The sequence below is a fragment of the Mytilus trossulus genome, chromosome 3 (assembly GCF_036588685.1).
Source record: "Mytilus trossulus isolate FHL-02 chromosome 3, PNRI_Mtr1.1.1.hap1, whole genome shotgun sequence".
In the NCBI taxonomy this organism is placed as follows: Eukaryota; Metazoa; Mollusca; class Bivalvia; order Mytilida; family Mytilidae; genus Mytilus; species Mytilus trossulus.
Genome location: NC_086375.1, coordinates 23,629,506 through 23,645,959, shown reverse-complemented (window position 1 = coordinate 23,645,959; position 16,454 = coordinate 23,629,506). Strand labels below are relative to the sequence as shown.

General features: G+C 31.0%; 1 protein-coding gene across 2 annotated transcripts in view; it reads right to left on the bottom strand.

The window, feature by feature from the left end:
- Positions 1-895: 895 nt before the first annotated feature.
- LOC134710676 (myosin-9-like) overlaps positions 896-16,454 on the bottom strand; it is a 47,014-nt gene continuing 31,455 nt past the window's right edge. Inside the window, exons 16-25 of one of the 2 annotated variants that reach the window (XM_063571062.1) lie at positions 15,077-15,212; positions 13,855-13,986; positions 12,842-12,980; positions 10,046-10,125; positions 9,283-9,435; positions 8,206-8,308; positions 7,290-7,333; positions 6,849-7,011; positions 5,666-5,689; positions 896-1,219 (exon numbers count right to left, since the gene is read on the bottom strand). In XM_063571062.1, coding sequence (XP_063427132.1) covers positions 954-1,219; positions 5,666-5,689; positions 6,849-7,011; positions 7,290-7,333; positions 8,206-8,308; positions 9,283-9,435; positions 10,046-10,125; positions 12,842-12,980; positions 13,855-13,986; positions 15,077-15,212 — 1,240 coding nt within the window. In that variant the 3' untranslated portion in view covers positions 896-953. The remainder of the gene's footprint in view (positions 1,220-5,665; positions 5,690-6,848; positions 7,012-7,289; positions 7,334-8,205; positions 8,309-9,282; positions 9,436-10,045; positions 10,126-12,841; positions 12,981-13,854; positions 13,987-15,076; positions 15,213-16,454) is intronic. The other variant, XM_063571063.1, reaches the window with a different exon arrangement.

Genomic DNA, 16,454 nt, shown 5'->3' with positions numbered 1-16,454 from the left:
AGTGTGCTAAATAAACAGTTATCTGTGGCACCATTGCAAAAAGTGTTGATTGGGTAGAATACGATAAAAAAAAATAGACAAATTCGTAAGGAAGTACTCTGAATAGTCTGATATGTTTTACCTTGATCAACTATGTAAGTCAGAAGAAGATAATGAAATTACAAGATTTAGTTATAAAACTGGCAGTTTGTTCTTCTGTTGTGCTGTTACACAATTGTCAATAGTTTTTGTAATGTTTTTTGGTCTCAAACATGTATAATCCTGCCATATTCTATGTTTTCATGTCCCAAGTTGGCTGTACTATACAGTTTTTGCTCATTGTTGACCTATAGCTGCTTACATCTCTGTCATTTAGTATCTGATGGATAATTATCTCTTTGGCAATAAAACTGTAACTTCTTATTTTGAAGTCTTGTATGGTGTTACCAGTAAAAGGATTGATTGATTGATTGTTGGTGTTTTAACAGCAATGTTGACTATATTGTTGTTGTGCTTCCTTCACCCATAAACACAAACAAGTTCCCACACAGTACTACTGACTTTCAGCAAGAAAACTGACAATCCTAGTCAATTAATTACATGTGCTAGGCTCAGAATCAAACCCCAGTGTTGAGTTGATACTTTATATAAACTACATAACCAACTGGGCTACAAAGTCTCCTAACACAAAGAAACACATCTATGTATATAACTTTCCAGACAAATTTGTTTCTCAATCCAGTAGCTTGCCTATCAAAGTGTTGAAAGGTGGACTTTTTGTTTTGTATAGACTACAGTACATAAAACACCAAATGTGGACTTATTTGTAGATCTGGTCTTGCTTATCAAGTCCTTTCATTTTTGCTACATGTATTAAACTGTAGGTAACTGAAAGAATATGAAATAAGCTAAGATTATTGTAAAAATATAAACAAATTTATTTCATATAAATAACAAACAAACAAACAAATATATCACTTTGTCGCTTCATTATCTTTTACATCTGATATTGTCACAACTTTCCCTGAAGCCACTGTAGGTGGCCGAGAATATTTGTCCTGAACATTAGGTGTAACCATTAAATCACGCTCTTCTTGATCTGCACGAGCTTCCAATGCACTAAATCGTCCTTCACTTGTCTCTGGTCGCTTACTGAGATGATCTAGTGGGTCACGGCGACTTGTTCTACTCACTGACCTTGACCCTGTGTTATGTGGATGTCTGCTTCCTACAGGAGTATCTGAAAAAGTTGAAGAATAATTTGTGAATTTTGTATATGCAGTCTGCATTCCTAAAAATTTATGTAATTTTACGCTCAAATTTGATACAGTTAAAAAGTCTTGAAAGATGAAACTTTGAACACTAATTCAGAAATCACATTTTTCACCTGATTACTCACAATTTTACTGACCTATAATGTTACGAACTTATGAAATGTAAATACATGTACCAGTGTTGATATACTGTAATATAATTACATACAATAACACTCAAGATGGATTTTAAAGAAAAGTAATGTTTAAAACAATGCCTTCATTAGGAATGATGTATCCATTTAACAAAATATTGACCATGACTCATTAGTTTGACCTATTGGTTGATTATTTTTAATAGGAAAATCTTTTTGATAAAATGGTTTGAACATGCTCAAAACATGTTTTTTTTTATGAAGGTCAAAATTCAGTTTGAATAGGTAGATTTTTAAAAATTTAGTTCTTTTAAGACCCAATTTCCTGAAAGAGAAAAAAAAATCCCTTTCCAAATATCTACTCATCTAGGCAATTACAGGTATAGGATTAATTCACTATAAAAAAAAATCATTAGCATAAAAGTATAAAAATATTTTGGCACTTTGATGCTGATGTCAGAGACCACCTGATATAAGTTGGTAAAAAAAAATGTTCACATATATTAAAACATTTGTCCCAATACCTGTTATAACCATGAGCTATAATTGCTATTCAGATTTAAATCATAACATCTGGCAACTTCAAACATGTCATTATATGGAGGCAAAAGATGGAAAATCATCAAATCAACAAACATTCTAGCTAAAATGAAATTCCTTTCAACACAAACATTTTTTAAGGCCTTCTTACTCAATGAAATAAAAATATGGTTTGCCAAAATCAATCTGTTAATGTTAATAATTCAGGTGACTGTTCAAGTGATAATCACTAATATTTCTACAGTTCAGGTGAGCTGGAAGTGAAAATACTAGGATCTTTAGTCCAGCTAAGCTGAAAATCATTTCCCCCCAAGTACATGTATTTTTATAGACTCAATGAAAGTTTATATGAATAAGCAACATATTTTGGGAAGAGGACTATTCATATTACAACAATAACAATTTAATATGTTTTAACAACATTTAACAATAATAAGAGTGGTTGGATATATGTTTTCAACCTAAAACATTGTAAAAGGCAAATGAAACAACATAAGACAACTCTCTGAGGGATCTAAAGTGGCCACCTTTGCAAGCAAAATTTCTCCCCCTTTCCAAGAACCCATATTTTCCAGTGACAGACAAAAATTCCTGCCCTTCATTCTGGTCGACCTCCCTATTGTAGTTATTAATTTGTCCTGAATATGCATGAAATATTTGCTATTGGACTGGAACACTATCAGCGTGTTTCACAGTAGGTTGAAGAAAAAATAAGAATAAATACTACATTCAATTCAGATAAAACCAGATGCTCCGCAGGGCGTAGCTTTATACGACCGCAGAGGTTGAACCCTGAACGGTTGGGGCAAGTATGGACACAACATTCAAGCTGGATTCCGCTCTAAATTTGGATTGTGATTAAATAGTTGACACAGCATAGGTTTCTGACACAGAATGAATGTATTCAAATGAACTTAAAATTTTTGTTTTCTCTTAGAGCAATTCACTATGTTGTTGAATATTAATCCTCTCAAAAAAATGTTTGAAGAAATTTTCTTTTTATTTATGAAATTTCAAATGAGAAAAATTTAACCCAATTTTTTATTCACATCCCCCTTTCCCTTATTCCAAAACTAATTTCAATTAAAATATTCTAATGGAGTTTGCAACAATTACTACTCATTTAAATACATGATGTAAAAAAACTGCTTGTTATCACTGAATGGTAAAGATTATTTGAATTTATCAGTTGGTAGTAAAAAGTGAATATACATTGTATATTGTATATAACAAAGATTTAAGTTGATTCTGGATAAAGAAAGATAACTCCAATTAAAAAAAATTCTTGCAGATATTTCTTGCTTACTATACTGGACAAAGAAAGATAACTCTTAATTAAAAAAAATTTGCTATTTCACAATATTGTGAAATTAGATATTTCTTGCCATTGCACAATACTGTGCAATTGAAAAGACTTGCTTTTGCACAATACTTAATATAATAATTTTAGATCCTGATTTGGACCAACTTGAAAACTGGGCCCATAATCAAAAATCTAAGTACATGTTTAGATTCAGCATATCAAAGAGGCCCAAGAATTTAATTTTTGTTAAAATCAAACTTAGTTTAATTTTGAACCCTTTGCACTTTAATTTAGACCAATTTTAAAACTGGACCAAAAATTAAGAATCTACATACACAGTTAGATTTGGCATATCAAAGAACCCCAATTATTCAATTTTTGATGAAATCAAGCAATGTTTAATTTTGGACCCCGATTTTGGCCAACTTGAAAACTGGGCCAATAATCAAAAAACTTAGTACATTTTTAGATTCAGCATATCAAAGAACCCCAAGGTTTCAATTTTTGTTAAAATCAAACTAAGTTTAATTTTGGACCCTTTGGACCTTAATGTAGACCAATTTGAAAACGGGACCAATAATTAAGAATCTACATACACAGTTAGATTCGGCATATTAAATAACCCCAATTATTCAATTTTGATGAAATCAAACAAAGTTTAATTTTGGACCCTTTGGGCCCCTTTTTCCTTAACTGTTGGGACCAAAACTTCCAAAATCAATACCAACCTTCCTTTTATAGTCATAAACCTTGTGTTTAAATTTCATAGATTTCTATTTACTTATACTAACGCTATGGTGCGAAAACCAAGAAAAATGCTTATTTGGGTCCCTTTTTGGCCCCTAATTCCTAAACTGTTGGGACCGAAACTCCCAAAATCAATACCAACCTTCCTTTTGTGGTCATAAACATTGTGTTTAAATTTCATTGATTTCTATTTACTTTAACTAAAGTTATTGTGCGAAAACCAAGAATAATGCTTATTTGGGCCCTTTTTTGGCCCCTAATTCCTAAACTGTTGAAAATAAAACTCCCAAAATCAATCCCAAACTTTATTTTGTGGTTATAAACCTTGTGTCAAAATTTCATAGATTTCTATTGACTGAAACTAAAGTTATAGTGCGAAAACCAAGAAAATGCTTTTTTGGGCCCTTTTTGGCCCCTAATTCCTAAAATGTTGGGACCAAAACTCCCAAAATCAATACCAGCCTTCCTTTTATGGTCATAAACCTTGTGTTAAAATTTCATAGATTTCTATTCACTTTTACTAAAGTTAGAGTGCGAAAACTAAAAATATTCGGACGACGACGCCGCCGCCGCCAACGTGATAGCAATATACGACGAAATTTTTTTCAAAATTTGCAGTCATATAAAAACTATGTAAGAGTTGGACCATACTAATATGAAGATTTAATAGACACAAGAAAATATTTGAAAAAGGGTAGGCAAGAAATTGTTCTTTAGGTAATAAGAGATGGTTGAAAGGGAGAGGCAAGTTTTACACATGGTATATAATAAGATTGCCAGATGTTGAATACAGATGTAGTTGTTAAAACATTTACAGTCAAAACCTATTCTAGTGTTAACAACTTTCTTAAAAATTAAATTTCAACAAGACCTTTTCAAACATTTGTCAAGTGTTAAAATCAGTATTTCTCTGGTTAAAAGGGTGACAACCTGAGTTCCTCCTCAGCAACTTGAGTTTCAACATTGGATTTTTGTTTTTAAAGATACCTCATAACATGCAAGAAAATAAGTTAACACAAACAAGGCTTTTGATGTAATAGGGATACCAATGGGAGCATATCGGTAATTGGTTTTAATACCTGTTCATGCTATAAATGTGGAGATTTCTATACTTTGTGAATTATAAGTCTATGTTGTGATTGCCTATTTGTGTGAAGTTTTGTTCATTCAATGGACCATTTTTAATGATGCAACTGTATAAAGCAATTGACATGGCAACTACAACAGAACTGGAAAAACCATGATGTTGGAAAATTAAAATTTTTTTTTTTGAGATTGAGATAAGATTTTTTTTAAGTACTTCTATCTGTTCGCTTAACTGTTTGCCATTTATTCAAAGCTTTATAATAAAGTTTCTTATTCCTACAATTTGCTTAGCTATAGTGAACACAAATCCAAAATAAAATCATGTAGGACAGTACTTATTTTGAAACAGAATTTAATTGTAAATTTGTCATTATATTCTTCTTTGAAATGTTTTACTATTGTTACATAAATAGTGCTAATTGTCATATAACAATAAGGAGATAATATGGCAAATGAGACAGCATTCCACCAGATACCTAATGAAGGGGAAGTAAGCAAGTTTTAGCATTCTTTTCATAATTTTTTTCTATCACAAAAAAATCCTCAAACATCATGGTTTTTACTTCTGAACAATATCAACACAGTGAACTGGTAACCAATACCTTTTAAAGTAACTTTTTTCTTTCCTAAAAAATGAAAATCTATAAAATTACTACGGGTGTCTAGTACTTACTATACAATGATGCTGAAATAAAGTCACATGCAAATAAACCAAACAGAATATTAAACTGTCTTAAATCCCCTGTTCTTACTGTATTGTATTGTATCAATGTGGATTATAAAAGTTTTGAGTTGTTCTTTAGGTTATCACCAGAGAAAAAGGGTATTGCAACTTTATTTTTGCTTGTTTTGTTAAAACATTCTTATGAAAGGCATTTTGCAAGAGGGGATGGGATGGTGTAAATCATAACTCCCAATGCTAGAGCAGTGAGAGTGGAAGCTGTTGAATATCACTGACCTATTATGAAAGAATAGAGTTTTTTTGTTAAATATATGTTACAGTGACCAAATTGTTTTTGAAATTTTTTAAACTTTATATTGGCAAATATTGAAATATCTCTAATATACATGCATAATTATTGATTCCCCAGACCTAAACCTTAATAAACAGCTTTCCCTTCTAAATAAATAGGTCATGGTAACTCAAATGTTGTTGATTAAAATAATGCTGTAAAGATATGAAAGGATCAAATTGATAAAAATTGTTGATATCATAAGGAATGGATATAAACATGTATCCAAAAAAAAATAAAGATGACTGGCATTAATTTACTAAAGCTTAGAAAAGCCCTAAAATTTAGATAAATTAAGAAAAAATATAAACAAAACATATATTTCAGAAGTTTTAAATAATATAAAACGAATCAAAATAAACTCTGTTTTGAAAAACACCACTGCAAACGGGTTTGAAAAATAAACAACATTCAAACAAAAGTGGTGGTGCAAATGTAAGATCACAATAAAAGAGTGCTAAATCTTAAAAATGCATTTGTTTTTTAAAAGACAAAATAAATCTAATTTAATAAAAAGTCAAAATATTTTTTTTTAATTAATTTAATATACAGACTCCTGAAGTGTCCATTTCTATACCTCTTAAAAAAAACTTCTCTTAAATTTGTCAAAACTGGTCATGATAATGACTCCCTTCAAAGTTAAATATATATCAACTATTTTCTTTGTAACATCTAAGCTTCATATAAAAAATTAGAATGCAATGAAGTGTAAAAAACATCTACAAAAAAATCACTTCTGACAACTAGTGGCAAACATATACAAATACCATACCTTTTGGTCTACGAGTTGACAAGTTGTCAAGGAAACCACCTAACATAAGTAGCTCATCTTCTAGTCTGGAACTTATCTCTGTGATCTTGTCCCTTCTCTCGTCTGTCCTACCAAGAATTTCACCAAATAACGCCAGAACTTCCTGGTCCTTTTCAGCAAAGTTCTAAATTAAAAAAATAAATACGATGGGAAAATTAAATTTTTGAAGCCATGATGAAGTTTGCTTTATAATTTGTTCATTTTCAGATGAAATGTTGAAATCAACTCTAAGCATAGTGAACAGTTTTGACATAGTGTGACCCTAGGCAACTTAAATTTCCTACAAAAATTATTTTAAATTAGCTTCAACTATTACAGTTATTTTATCTTTTCTCTGTTCTACATATTTTGGGGTTTAGGGATCAAACTAAAATTCACTTAAACTACAACTTCTCTGCTCACCTCTTGGATCTGATTATCCACATCCCAGCTCTCAACTAAATGACCTAAAATTTAAAATTAGTTTTATTAGTTTTCTTTTTTATTAGAGTCTTGTAAAAGTGCTTCCATTCAAATGAAATGTTCAATACATCAAAGGAGAACATTCAGTATTATTTTTAATGGAGATAACTGACTTAGCTATAATAATGTGGGCATGGCTTACTTTTTAAACTTGTTATTCCCTTATAAGATTGAATCTCTTCAAACTTATTTGACAATGATTTTAAGAAGCAATTTTTCAAAGGAGGAAAAAGTTTTTTTTCAGACACTTTTCTTTTTAACCTCTAATAAAATGCACCAAACAAGAACATTCAGTTTTACCTAGGAATAAAACATTTAGTTTTAGCTAGGAATAAAACTATCTAGATGTTACATATGTGAGAGTGATTCTGAGGTCTGTACACCACAACTTAGTTTGTGACTTTGAACTTCTTCAAATTCTAAATATTAGAGAAGTATATTGATATCTGTTATTATATCACTTACCCTTGGAAAACACACAAAAGAAAGTGTAAAAGCTATCAAACTATTGTGAACTGAAGGTGCATTATTTAGGTAAGCATCTCCTTTTATCTATCTTGGCAAGCGTCAAAACCAGGAAAAAGATACAATTTGACAATATATTTGTGTAATATAAATGGATGACAAAAAAACGCATGGTATCTCATTGGCGGATCCAGGGAGGGAGGGTTCGGGGGGTTGGAACCCCCCTTTTTTTTGGGCCGATCAATGCATTTGAATGAGGACATATAGTTGGAACCCCCTTTTTAAAATGGCTGGATCCGCCCCTGTATCTATAAAAGGGAAATAATATAGAACCAGGAATTAATTTCCATAAAAAAAACCCTTAATAAGCAAGAAATTGATCATCAAATACCTTTAGATTCTTGTAACTGTAGGCCCAACATATTCTTGATCTTTTCGTTGTCAATCATCTGTTGATGAATATCTGTTATTTCCTTTCTTAAATAATCACACCCCTATGTATAGAAAAAACTTACATGTACATATATTTAAAATAAACACACAACAACCAAAATATCATTCTATATTTTTTAATTTTGCAAAAGAAACTTTCTTCAAAAAAAGACATTTTTACCAAAAGTGAAAAATAAATCATGGTTGACCTAATTATGAAACTCCTAAAATCTACTATTTTACTGATAAACATTATTGTATCGTTTTCTAAATCTTGTGAAATGAAATCATGCTGCTAATGTTTGCACCTGTTGTAAGTCAGGAATTTGTAGTACAGTAGTTGTCGTTTGTTTATGTAATTTAAATGTGTTACTTGTTTCTTTTGTTTTATATAGATTAGACCGTTGGTTTTCCCATTTGAATGGTTTTACACTAGTAATTTTTTGGCCTTTTATAGCTTGTTGTTCGGTGTGAGCCAAGTCTCCGTGTTAAAGGCCGTACATTGACATATAATGGTTTACTTTTATAAATTGTTTTTTGGATGGAGAGTTGTCTCATTGGCACTCACACGGCATCTTCCTATATCTATAGCATACCTTTAGCCTCAATCAAGAGAAAAAGTTGATCCCAATATTTTAGAAGCTAGTAAGTAAGGGCTGTTCCATTAAAACATATATAGTACTTTGTGAAGGCTCTTTTAAAATAGGAGACCCATCCATAGAGTTAATTTAGGATTTTGATTTTTTTGTTATACTAATCTTGCAGTGGTCATATAACCACACATGAGCGTCCATGAGTGTCTGGATGGTGGGTTTTGATTTATGTGTTTCTCAATTTCTAATCCATTTTCTCTACCTGTATTTTTATTTTAGCCCGTTATTCCCTATTCTTTACATTTTAGCATCCTATTTTCTATTCTGTTAACCCAGTCCAAACAATCACCCAAAGCAGCTATTTAAAAGTGATTTTCCTTGATACCTTATAAGTTTTAATGGAAAGGCTGTAGCAATAAATGAATTTGGTTTGCCCTAATTACCTCCTCAAATTTATGATTCTCCTCCAAGACGGATCTCAATTTACAACCAGCAATGTAAATATCTTTTTCAAGTTTCTGTCGATCTTCACCATGTCTTTTAAGCTGAAATATGGCTTCATCTCTTTTCTTTTTTAAATCTTTTTTAAGTTTCTCCTGGAAATAAAGAAATCCTTTAGTCCAGTTTTAGGAAAATATGATTAGGATAATTGGTACAATTTATGTATTGACCAATTTTCTTGGTTATTTCTATTAAAATGGATGGCTGTTTAAATTCCAGTGGCAGCTATCACATGCATATTCAGGATAAGAACATGTTGACTGGATATTATTATGGAGCCTTTTTTGTACTTAATTGACACATTGGGTAGGATTTTTAACATGCCTACCAGTCTTAGCAGATAAGCATCAATTACTGATTATGAAGACTTTGGATTGACCTGCAGTATAAAACCCATGACCACTTACGCTAGTGGCAAATATTCTAACATTAAATTAATTTGTAACACTAGCCTTTCTGAAAATTGTAAGCTATCAAGATTTTAATGAGTCTGAATCACTCACCTTTTATCTATGCATAATACTAATTTAAAATCTGAATATTAGCAAAATAAAACTTAGAAAATATAAAAGCATTATGTTAAAATAACCAATATCAAAATAATGTCATCAGCTTTTTCATTCAACCCTACAGGTATGTTTTAATTTCTGCTTTTAAACATTTTCCCAGAATGCATTGGATTTTGAAACCTTGAAGTGACCTTACCCTTGGTTCTGTCATTTGTTGTTTTTTCATTGTATCTTTGTGGATGCTGTCTTCTAACTGAGATTTTTTCTGTCTCATCTCTGTAATAATCATTTACATGCATACAAAAAATTCTAATTTTATAAAAAGTATATAAATATTCAATTTGTTTATTGTTAATACTTGCTAGTTGAATTATATCACTTAACATAATACAAATGAACTATGTTTCATTTTTCTAGCAATTAGAGTTTTCCTGTTTTTAACAAGTTGGTGATTACATATGAAATGGGAACACCTCATTTTACTTTTAGGTACATGCAACATGAAGGCAAATTTTGAATCTTAAGGTTTTTTTTTCAAATGTTAAAATTTCTGGGGTAAATCTCACATAGTTAGCATAATTAACATGCAAAGTCATTATTAAAATTGTTGATTACAACAAAAACCATTAACATATATACATTTTTCAATGAGTTCATTTAAGAGTCAAGATTTTTATTTTATCATATTCTATAGATAGTTTCCCCATCATGCTGTAATATCTGTTATTCCCATGGTAACAGTTTCAACTTTTGTAAAACCAGAAAATCTAGCAAGGACAGACTATAAACTATTCAACGTTGGTTATAAATCTGCAAAATAATAATGTTTCATGACCTTCACCAATAACTAACTAACTAGGCTCCTTGTATTTATAAAATCTTGAACTAAAACATCATGTTTGTCTATAAAAAACAGTCATAAAAGAGTTATATCCCTTGAATTATGTTTATCCCTGAATAACTTGGCTATGTCTGACTTATTTGAAGTGAAATTCAATGTAGAAATCAGCCTATTATTGAACGGTAATACATTTTGCACTTTTCTTTTTTTTTTTCTCTTTTTACAAGTTCTTTTAGAATTTCAATATTGCAGCAATCATAATGACAACATAAACAGACAATTTATTACCCCATAACCAAAAATGCCAACATTAATCAGACAATTTGTAACGCCCAACCCAAAAAATGCCAACATTTATTAGACAGTCTGTTATGCCCAACCCAAAAATGCCAACATGTGTAAGACCATCTATTACGCCCAACCCAAAAATGCCAACATTTATGAGACAATCTGTTACGCCCAACCCAAAAATGCCAACATTTGTCAGACTATTTGATAAGCTCAACTCAAAATGTAAACATTTTTCAGAAAATTTGTTAAGCTCACCAAGAATGGCAACATTTATCAAAATATTATTGCATCCAAACCCACAATGACAACATTCAACGAACAATTGTCTTATCCAACCCCACATTTATCAAACAAATAGTTGAACCCAATCCAGCAATAACAAACTTTATCAATCAATTAGATAAGACAAACCAAACTGGAGGCTCTCAAGAGCCTGTCGCTCACCTTTATTTACTGTTGTTTTGGAGAAAAAAAATCACAATTAATAGTACAAATGTATTAGATACCTTAGTAATAATTGAGACCAAGTTTGGTTTAATATGTCCTAGTAGTTAAATCAAAAGCAGGTCATCCCATTGTAGTCTTGCAGTAGTTATAATTATTTGGGACCATTTAAAATTGTTTGATTTTTCCCTTAGACTTCTATACTATACCCCTATGTTCTATTTTTAGCCATGGCGGCCATGTTGGTTGGATGACAAGGTCATTGGATACAGTATTTCCGATTGAAAATTTGAAATATGGAAGTTCCAAACCTTGTAATACAATTTCATTGAGATCCATTCCATAACCATAAACACAAGTTACTGTCTGGAAACTCATAAAATGCTTGTGTTTGACCCCTTTTTTACTCTTTTTTTGAAAATTTAGGGCAACTACCCCCAAACTCAATCCAAGACTTTTCTTTCAAAAATGCTTGTTTTAATATAGCTCCTCATTCCTGAACTGTTGGTACCATAACCCCAAAATCAATCCCAACCTCCCTTTTGAGGTATTGAACCTTCTGACCAAAATTCATAGAGATCCATTCAATTAAACTAAAGTTATTGTCTGGATACTTGATAAATCTTACGATGACAATGACGACATGACAGCATTAAACAAACATATTATTTTTTTGCAGTGGAATAAAAATAGATGTTGCATCCAACTCTTTAGTGACAATATTTCTAAAGCAAGTTGTTGCACTCAACCAACAATGACAAAATTTACCCGACAAGTTGTTGCACCCAACCAACAATGACAAAATTTACCCGACAAAGTGTTGCACCCAACCAACAATGACAAAATTTACCCGACAAATTGTTGCACCCAACCAACAATGACAAAATTTACCTGACAAGTTGTTGCACCAAACCAACAATGACAACATTTACCTGACAAGTTGTTGCACCCAACCAACAATGACAAAATTTACCCGACAAAGTGTTGCACCCAACCAACAATGACAAAATTTACCCGACAAAGTGTTGCACCCAACCAACAATGACAAAATTTACCTGACAAGTTGTTGCACCAAACCAACAATGACAACATTTACCTGACAAGTTGTTGCACCCAACCAACAATGACAAAATTTACCCGACAAAGTGTTGCATACACTCTCATAACAGCATTATTTCCTTTACAATTTGTTGGGGCCAATAATACAGTGACAACATTTTCCACACACATGCAAAGTTAGCAGAATTTTAATACATAGCTGGTATGTGATACTATAACTATTCCACAGCTGTCTTTGGGGGACTTTATCACTGTGGCTCAAATGATACTATAAATAAATACACACACACACACAGCACACTCTATCATCTGAACCTATGTGACGTTTCTTTAGAAACAGAGACAGTATCAACATACTAGCTATGCTACGTTTTAGCACATCGTATTCATTAGTGCGATTCTCAAAAAACTTCTCTAGATCTTCGTATGCTGGAGTCTTCTCTTCAATATCGTTCTTCCTATCAATAATTGCACGCTCCATTTCTGCAATCTCTTGCTGAAATACAAAATATGTAGGAAATAAATAATATTATCCTGATTAAGAGTAATTTCTTGCAACTTGATTTGCTGATATTGTTCTAACAAATTTCAGTACAATTTTTTATTACCGGTACATCAATTGCAAATATCTTCCTGATACCAATGACATGACCTCATAAAAAAAAGTTTTATGCTCCACCTATGATAGTAGAGGGGCATTATACTTTCTGGTCTGTGGGTTTAGTCGTTTGTTTGTTTGTTTGTTTGTTCATTTGTTCATTTGTCCTGCTTCAGGTTAAAGTTTTTGGTCGAGGTAGTTTTTGATGCAGTTGGAGTCCAATCAACTTGAAACTTAGTATACATGTTATTGTCTATTCGTTTTAGATGCGTTTTGTTATTTGATTTTGCCATGTGATTATGGACTTTCCGTATTGATTTTCCTCTGAGTTCAGTATTTTTGTGATTTTACTTTTTATGTTACCTATGATATGATTTTTCTAATTTTACTGCCAAGTTAGATTTTTTTATCTCAATTTCATGGTTCACTTAACATAGAAGTTGATAGCACGAGTGACACTTTTGTGTACTTTGGACACATTCTTGTTTTGAGTTGCTTTAAAGTCCTAATATTTTTTATTTTCCACAGTATTAGATTAAATATCTAAATATATTAGGTTGCTATTGTCCTAATTTTTGAATTCGAATATAAAAATATAGAATATATTAAAATCAGGATAAATTCGTTACACAGTGTGCAATTGTCCTAATACAGAATTTATCTGGTCCATTAAATTTATGTCGGGTTTTAATCTCCTTTACAAACATAGTTGTCGTTCTTTCAACTGTATAAGAGATTGATCATATTTGACTTCGCCTCATATCAAACTAACCTCATATCTAGCAACTTTATATTTCATAGCATCAAACATGTTCTGGTAGTCATCTTGAGCTTTTGTCAAGTTGCCCTCCAAATCTGTTATTTCTTTTTCATCTTCCTTGAGTTCTTTTTGTAATGATGTTCCCTAAAAATATAGTTTCATAAACAAAATGTCCATTTTACAGATTTTTTTCATAGATTTCATCAATGGACTTTCAAAATGAACAATTAAATGATGATCATTTTGTTCTTACCTCTTATATACAATACCAGTTCTGTGGATTCGTTTATTTTCCTGGGTATCGATTTTGGTGGATTCAGTAACCATTACAGTTTCGTGACTATTTAATTTCGTGTTTTTGCCAAAGTCTGCTTCCTAGCCTATGGAACATTTGTATTTCGTTAAACATTTAAATTCATGGTTCCCCTTTACCCACGGAATCCACGAAAAGTGATATCCCACGAATAATAATGAATCCATAGTAATTTATCCTTTGTCAATCTTTCGAGCTATAATCTCATTTAAGGTTTTGCAAACATACATGGCATAATTTAAAAAATCTTGTTACCATGTTATAATCATTTAGAAATTGAACTCAAGAAATCCTAACAACTTATTTTTAAGTAGATTGCCTTTTAAAGGTAGAAGATAAAGATTAAATACTGGAACAGATTTTTAATGATGTTAGTTTGCAAGGCAAAAGTCCTCAAGAAGACATGTCATCCTACCTGGAAGTTGTATTGACTCAAAGCTGACCAGTCTGTGTTTTTACTATTTATTGCACTGGCTTAGAAGACAAACAGCAAATAACAACTTTAAAATGTTTTGTTTGACCTGGCCAGGGTTCTATATACATCTTTGGCACTCTGGTAAACACACAACCACAAGACCACCCAGTCTTGCTTTACTGAATTATTGTTCCAATTGTTCTGTCTTTCTGTATGATGATCTATGATTATTTTGATATCTGTGTCAATGACGTAGTCACACAGCCATGTTACTAAAGTATGGTTTGACAATTTCCTTCAATTCACATATCATCAGGAATGGTGGTCTGGGAATTTTTATGTGTTGTTTTTTTTAATTATCTTTACTTTGGTCAACTTTTAAAGAGTTTTAACCATAATTTCAATCCCCAAAAAGAGGTGGTTTGCCTTCAAGCTTCTAAAGATCCTAAGAAAATATAGAGGACAAAGTGTTAACCTCATCAGCAAGTTTAAGATGTTGAACCTACCTCATTAGTAAGTTCTAGATGTTGAACTTTTCCATCCTGTATTTGAGTATTCATCTGTGTAAGGAAGGTATGGTTATCCATCTTCATTTCTTCTATGTCTTTAGATACATTGTTTTTCTGGTTCTGTACATTCAATCTATAAGAAAAATCAAATTTGTGGTTTCAAAACCATGTTATTAACAAAGGGGGACAATGAAACAAATTATATATATAAAATTCACTTTTATTAATATGTAAGTGCATTCCAGAACAAAGAAAAGTTTAAAGCATACATTTATGTCATGATTGATTTGAATAATTTTTTTTTAATTTAAAATCATACTGAATTTGTAGGTTCAATAATTGCAGGTATATCTATTATCATTACACGAATATATATGAACTTATATCTTGAAAAACTGTTTTATACTGTACTATTTATTATTGTCAACATAAACAATAAAAAAAAATCACTATCCCTGAAAAAAAACCGTATGAATGATAGATTTACAATGTATCTTTATTTATAGCTTATTATTTAAAACACTTAAAGAACTTGATATGCCATCAATAAAACTTAAAGACGTATACCAATGTTGGAAAGCATTGCAAAATTTAAACTGCACTGAAAGATAAAAAAAAATATTACTGAAAATAAAAAGTATCTTTTCTCCATAACATTAACAGTGCAATAAACACACCTTCACATAACTCATCAGTCATTTTCTCTCACACACAAATCAATTAATTACTTGCAATTTCATCATTTCAGAGCCTATGTTTCATTTTTTGTAACCTTCTTGAAATAAAATAATGCTGATATCAAAAAAAAAATTTCCCAGGCAGAGCTTAAAAAATCTCTAAGTTTCTAGAATTAAGTATTTTTTTTTAAAAGGTTTGAAAATTGGTTAGTATATACAAATATCAATGATTTCTATTGTAAACAAAAAAATACAATGCTATTATAGTCCATGCCATCTATCTTAAAACTTCTAAAGGCACTGAAAGTTATTCCCTAAGATCATATCCATAATTCAATCTTGAAATTTATCTTAGATGTTCACTTTGTTTCACAAAATTATTCAGAGTTACAGCATATTCTTTTTCAGTGTTAAGAAAGACGGAAATATTAAAATATATTACCATAACACAGTCTAAAAACTTGTTTTAAAAAAATTAATCTTTTATTAATGTTATTTTTTTGGCAAGAACCAAAATTTGATTTGACTGACAGGGATGGAAACACTGACAGACATAAAACAGTAAAACGGGAGGTTATAATAGCAAATGCAACACCTATACACAAGTATTTGCATCAATCAAATCAAACTCTTACAAAATAGACCATGGAAAGGGAGATAAGTTTTAATGTGAATAAAAAATGAAATGTAAAATATTT